Raw genomic sequence first — 6999 nt, 5'->3', positions numbered from 1 at the left:
GCACGTGGTACGAAGTTTTATTCTACGCTTTGGTCCATCAGATTTTGGGTTAAGGGACAAAACATGTGACATGTTTTTTAATTTGGGCTCGGATCCAAGTCTTTATCAGGGAATGAATTTATTCAACACTTTTTCTTTTATTTTTTATTTTTATTCAACACTTGTCACTCTAAGAATTCAATAATTTCTTGTGTGGTTTTAAGAAGCACAATGAGATAATAATTCACCTGCCCCAAGAAATGGTTTTGTTAAATAGATCATGGAGTTAGATTTTTTAGGAATGCTCTACATCTGGAGATATTTTTTGGTGTGCTGAAAATAAGGCACGGTATACTAAGTGTGATAATACAATTGATTGAAAATTTAAAAAAGAATTTTTTTTAACCAATTGTATTGTGACACTTGGTGTACCAGGCTCGTTCCCCAGCAAATTGAAAAATTTCTTCACATACTATGACTAGCTATGTTTGCTTTGTACGATCTTAATTTTGTTAATCATCCGTCGTTATTCTATTCAAATAAATATAAAAAAATGCGAAGATAATGTTTTTATCATTCGAGTTTATTCTAATTAATTTAATTTAAATTATGGTGATGAAATTCGAACTTAAATATAGAAAGTGACACCTGTATCCAATTTGACAATACCCAAATATGCAATTTCATGGCTTTATGAGAATGAATAATATATATATATATATGTATGTGTATATATATATATATATATATATAGGAGAAACCATCGTGATTCATGCCCTAATGAAGTTATTGGGAGTCCAATCCAGTGATTTTTTTTTTTTTTTTGAGAAGTAAAATAAAATTAAGAGACGGAAAATCTTCGGGAACACCCAATGCCCCTAGAGTCAAACAAGGCACTAGTAGCTGCAAAAGGAATGCAGCCAATCCAAACATGAAAGTTATTTAACACATGCCCACACGAGGTGACGGCATCCACTACAAAATTTGCTTCCCTCAAAATATGCTTCCAACTTATAAAATCAAATGAAGAGGCCATCCATTTGATATCTTCAATAATTGTACGAAAACGCCACGGAACGCAACACTTTCCCGTGATCGCATCAATGACAATCTTCGAGTCTCCTTCAATCAAAACCTTCTTGATACCCCGCGATTTAGCCACCAAAGAGCATCCCTAGCAGCCAAAGCCTCTGTAACTGTGATCGTGTTCCATCCCAGTCTTCTCAAACCTGCCAAAAAAGGCTGACCCAAATGGTTTCTAATGACAAAGCCTGCTGCAGCAGAAGTACCCAACACATAACCATCAAAATTTATTTTATGGTAATCAAAATTTAGTTACTGCTTCTTAATTGTTCTAAATTCAACCCTGTCAATTTTTTGTATTTCCAACCAACGTAAAATATTGTGAATATTTCACAACCAGCAATTAGAGACGATTGCTTAACAAATTCTGCGGTAACGCATTAACAAGTTCAAGGCAATCAGCAATCAGCAACCAGAAGCGTCCGATGAGACTGCTTCCAACAAGCAACAAGTCATTCGCAACACATTCTCGTATGAACATCAGATTCAAGAAGCACTAGAGAATTAAACAGCAATTGCTAAAAAACCCAAATCTTTTCATATCAATCATCATACATGAAAAGTAAAGTACCGTACACGAGAAATTATTTGATCAAATACAAAAAGAGTTGTTCTATGGCCTCTATATACATCAGTTCCAACTATATATATCTAAAGCCAAAAACCATCAAAGAATGATGGCAGCTAGACACATACTACTGTGCTGTCTTAAAAAAGAGCTTTCGTAGTGATAACTCAACACTTTACTATGACCTGCTAGACATGAAGCTTCAAACAAAAACCAAACGCGCTCAGCCAGTGTAAAGTCATCACCAGAAGATGATAGAATGTTAAGTGTCATCAGTAGATGGTAGGCAATATCAACGGAAAATGATAAGAGTGATCACCGGAAGATCATAGAATGATAGGTGTCATCCGTAGATGACAACCAATATCACCGGAAGACAATAAAAGTCACACTGAGGGTCAGAAATGTATCACCAGAAGGTGATATGTCTCACTATGTAGGTATCACAAGAGGGTGATATGTCTTCACCTGCTTAGGTCCATTTCCAAATTTCTATGTGCCATAGATAATGTTTATGTTCCTTCATGAAAACAGATCAGCGCATTGACATCAGAGTTCGGACCTTTTGCTCCCTCTCGGCCTTCTTGGCACTAGGCGTTCTCTTAAGCCTCTCAAGTTCTTTCCTGACCACTTCCTCCACCATGTCAATTGAGTTCATTAGTTTCTTTTGTGGTGTAAGAAATTCTCCTTCAGAGGGCTGATTACTGACGTCCCTTATAATTTTTTGAACTTTACCAACAGAAGGAGGTAAGCGGCGCTTGGTACGAAGAGCTGAATACGGAGTCACAGGAACACCATGATCAAATTGAGCACCTGACACTGGAAGAGACTGATCAAGGGCATTCTGGTTTTGTGGAACTTGACCCTCAGTGTTTTCGCCATCGCTCTCAGCCAAACGAGCTCTTCTCCTTTCAATAGCCTAATCAAAAGTATACCAATTAGACATGTCAACCAGTTATTAATTATATGATAAAGATTCAAAAACATCAATCGAATATCATTTACACCTGCACCCCAAACTCAGAGACAGGACACCGGGTTAAATCTTCCACTGATAAACGGCATTGCCCAAACAATTTGAAGTTACAGATAAAAGCAGGCAACGTGTTTATGATTAGGATTGAGCGCATTCAAAAACCAAGAAGGAGGGCTAAACACTCTTTTACAATCAACAGAAAATCATGAGTTACAATTCATATCAATTGTAAACAAGGTAACAGACACACGAGAAAGGAAAAACTACAAGGGTTGTCGAAACTGAGGTTTAAAAATTTGCACAAAATCAAGGAAAACAAAACAATTGAAACACAGAAAGAGTAACAAGAATATTCATATCATATAACAGGTATGAAAAAACTAGTCAAGACAAAAGGGACCTTAGAAAAAAAAAAAATTAAAAAAAAAATCTTTTTTTCAACTTCTTACTATGCAATAAAAAGATAGTCATCAATGGCTATAAAATTAGAATCAAGCCCAGCCCAAGTAAAACAAAATCACTATATTATATAACAATCAACCATGAATAGAAATGGATCCAATTACATTTACTAAACAATTGGAAGGAGTTATTCAAAGAACACGAAGACAGAAACATAAAGACGAAAAGTTGTAAGCTTTGGAGATTTTGATTGAGCAAAATTCAGAAGGCAAAACCAGATCCATAATTTAATTATTTGCATATCATATAACAAGTACGAAAAATTAAGTTACAATCATATAACAAGTACACAAAGTCCCCTCAGGTAACACATCAAATGTGAATACCATTAAGGCCATAAATCGAAACCCCTTCATTCAAAAACAGATAAGTCAATTCAATTATATCAACTACTAGAAAGAGAAATTGAAACCCATTTAATTAATCAATCATGAAATGAAATGAATCCAATTATATTCTTGGCTGAATAAACTAATCAAGCAATATGAACAAAGGGTCAAGAAAGTGATGATACCCTAGTTACAGCAGTGATATCGTGGAGAGGGGTTCTTGGGTACCAAGAAGGCAACGCGCTGTTACTAGCTCGGCCCCTTCTCCGGTGAGAACTTCCACTCGGCGTGTTTTCTCTGTCCACCGTTGACAACCTAAATGGGATCCGACCACGGCCAGTCACAGTTCTGGGAGTCCTCAAACTGCTCCTAGGGAGCCCTCCTACACCAACAACTCCGGTAGCTCCAATCCCCAAGCCTGTTGGTAGTCTCACCGGAGGAGAAAAGGCTAATATAGTCTGCTCTGGCGGATCAATGTATGCTCTCCGGTTGCCGGCCAACCTCTGAGCATAGGCTGTGGCCAGGTCAACTGGCCTTGACAATCGATCTCTCGCTTCAGGCATTTTCACGATTCAACTGAAAAGGCAAAGTGGGAAATCAGATCCAGAGATTTCACAGCAAAATAAATAAAGAGACAACCTCTCACTTTCCCAGAAAACGGAACATTTCTCGGGAAAATCAAAGGGAAGCATCGCAAGAACACGCGAAATTTCACCGACCCAGATGACACTTCTATCACAACTCATAAATTTAACAGTTGGCAAAAAGAGAACAGATCTACTTTTCCCAGAAAATCGAAAATTTTCTCGGAAAAATCAAGACTAGTTATCGCAACAAAGCTCAAAATGTTACTGACCCAGATGATATTTTCATGACAAATAGTTTAGATTTGCATAAAGAAGAGAAGGGCTCTCATTTTCCATAAAAATCCTCCACTTTCTAAGAAAATCAGGGGTAATGGTCTCAAGCTAACCCAGATGACATTCTTATCAGAAATGATAAATCTAATTGCGACCCAGATGTGCGATTGTAGTAGGGGAATCGATTAGAGAGAAGGAAGTATTAAGTTTACCTGGATGAGAATTAGAGTTTTGGAGCGTCTGTGTTTGGAGCGTAGAGTGGGAGGGTCTCTGAGACTTGAAGAAAAAGAGGATGCGTTTGGCCTGTGAGGGAGAGCGAATGGCAAATTTTCAAACTGGAAAAATGGGCGGTATTATGCACCTACCAACAAAATCCCCAAAATTTTCACACGTGTGTTTGAAAACTTCCGCACGTGTTACAAACATTTGCAGTTTTTCTTTTTTGATTTTTTGCCCAACTGTCCAAGCATGTTCAAATTTCAAATTCTCTTAATGGGCGGGATTTTTATTTCCTGGTGCAATTTAAATCAATCAATTCTTCACAACCGTTAATTAATTGTTTCCTCTCTCTTTACAACACAAACAATTTTATTCATTTTTTCAACGAACACAAACGATTTTGTTCTTTTTTGTAAACCAACACAAACAATTTTTTTCAACTTCCCTACACAAATATGCTAACGAATTTAAGGTATGTTTAGAGTGCGTTTGTTATACTGGACGATCTAGGACTGGACTTACTTCAAAGACTAAATTGAACTGATTTAGAATAGACAAAACTGAACTAATTTGGTACAGTGTCGAACTAAGTTACGGACTATATTTTAATTCACTTTTACCTTAAAAATTAATAATAAAAGGGGCAATGACCATCCAATTCTAGAGTTGATTGGATCTTAACCACATTTTCTTTCCCTTTCCTTTTTTACTATCTTGTTTCTCTTCTCCATGATTTTCTCTCTGTTGAACTGAAATTTCTAGCCTCAAATCCTGCATCAATCTCTTCTTCTTTAAAGGCATTGAGAGATGGGGTCAGTATGTGGTTTGGAGGTCAAATACACGTCCTGATCCCGGTGTCCGAAGGACAACGGGATGGCCACATGCTGGTCGACATCCGAGGGTGACGTAAGCCATGTCATGAATGCAAATGTCGAGAACATGTAAAACATGCATATAAATTTTGCACGTAACAACACAATATAGTAACCAAGTACAAACCTTAGTAAAATATAATATTCAACTGCCAACAGTTTAAAAGTGATAATACATGACATGTTCAGAGTATACTACTAATTCAAAATACAAGTGGAAGAAATATTAGAAAGTACGATTACAAGAGATGTCCAACACAGAGAGGAGGACACAAATTCACTGATATGGAAATGCCTAGTAGCTCAGGTCGTATGCCTCATTCCTAGGTTTTATGGGGGCTCAAAATAAAACATGAGTGGACCAAGTTTATATATATGTAGTAACAATTACTCTTCAAACATACTAACCTCCAGTTTTCGAAAACTCATATAGCATAATAAGTAATAGGTTTTCCGAAAACCCTAGCATGCCATAAAACCTGCGTGTTTAATAGTTATATCACAATTGCCCAAAGGCACTACATTGCCCATCTGAAGGCATATATAAATATCTTTTGCCCGAAGGCATATATAAATCTCTTCCACCTGAAGGCACTACATCGCCTACCCGAAGGCATATATAAATATCTTTCGCCCGAAGGCATATAAATCATTTGCCCGAAGGTACTATGTATGAATATCCACTAAGTAAGCACACAAAATTATGAACATAATCTTTCTAAAATATATCTCATTGGAGCTTAATAGCTCAACCTTTATATCATAAATCATATTCATAGATGTCTCAGTAATGTAAATTTGATAAAGCATAATATTTCAATAAGCGTAAATCCGATAATTCAATAAATGTTTCATAAAACGTAGTCATAAAATCATGTTTTTCATGTATGCATTTCTAGTAATAAAATCATGCATTTTTGGAAGGGGTCTACTCACAGATACTCCGTCGCAGAAGAGCCGTCCGAACTAGGGAGGATGGAAATGCCACTAACAAACGCACCTAAGCACATAAAGGGACCAATTAATAAAACTCTACTAAAACGATTGAATTTGGGAAAACGGACGCCGTAAACGGATTCAGGATGTCAAAAAACCTGAAGGAGAACCTCTGGTTCCTCCACGCGCAGCCACATGCGCCGCAACAAGACGACAGCTCAGGAGGCCACACGCCACCCCATGGCAGCGGAGTACAGCACCTCCGGCGGAGGCATGTGTGCTCCACGCGCCACCTTCGAAAATTTGGGAATTCGCCAGATTTTTTCCCCTAACTTCAAGAGCCTATTTCGAGCTCGCTACAAGTCCAAATCAAGTGAGTCAAAAGCCAATATGTAGTTAGGAATATGGAGAAGAGATTCATACCAAGTGGTGGCCGAAGTTGGCCAAAAAATGACCTGAAAGTTGACTGGTCCGTGGGAAAACTGGAAACTAGCCGGAAACTGAGCAAACTTTAAACGTTCATAACTTCTTCAATACTCAATGAAATCGAATGATTCAAAAATGAAAATCATACTTCTCAACAAGACGCTCAAGCATAAAGCAAAAAGAGTAAAGTAAGAAATATGAGTTATATTGGCACGTACTGGAAATATCTATCTTTCAGTTTTTCACACTAGTCCGTATCACTAAAATCCTAGATGACCCTTTCAAGTTG

General features: G+C 37.3%; 1 protein-coding gene across 1 annotated transcript; it reads right to left on the bottom strand.

Moving 5' to 3' along the window:
* Positions 1–1882: 1882 nt before the first annotated feature.
* On the bottom strand, positions 1883–4585 carry LOC137746292 (protein POLYCHOME-like). Its single transcript, XM_068486370.1, has 3 exons — positions 4470–4585; positions 3583–3973; positions 1883–2549 (listed from the first exon to the last, which is right to left on the bottom strand). The coding sequence occupies exons 2-3, from the start codon at positions 3958–3960 to the stop codon at positions 2166–2168; spliced, it is 762 nt and encodes a 253-aa protein (XP_068342471.1). The 5' UTR covers positions 3961–3973; positions 4470–4585; the 3' UTR covers positions 1883–2165.
* Between the last annotated feature and the right edge of the window lie 2414 nt (positions 4586–6999).

This window comes from Pyrus communis, chromosome 9 (assembly GCF_963583255.1).
Source record: "Pyrus communis chromosome 9, drPyrComm1.1, whole genome shotgun sequence".
NCBI classification, from domain to species: Eukaryota; Viridiplantae; Streptophyta; class Magnoliopsida; order Rosales; family Rosaceae; genus Pyrus; species Pyrus communis.
This window is presented reverse-complemented; position numbering and strand designations above follow the sequence as displayed.

Bases quoted from the DNA above. Each gene is read 5' to 3' on its own strand.
- LOC137746292 (XM_068486370.1), bottom strand. From the start codon at position 3,960: ATGCCTGAAGCGAGAGATCGATTGTCAAGGCCAGTTGACCTGGCCACA. The intron at 2,550-3,582 runs GTATCATCACTT...ACTTTTGATTAG, and splicing joins ATATCACTGCTGTAACTAGG to GCTATTGAAAGGAGAAGAGC.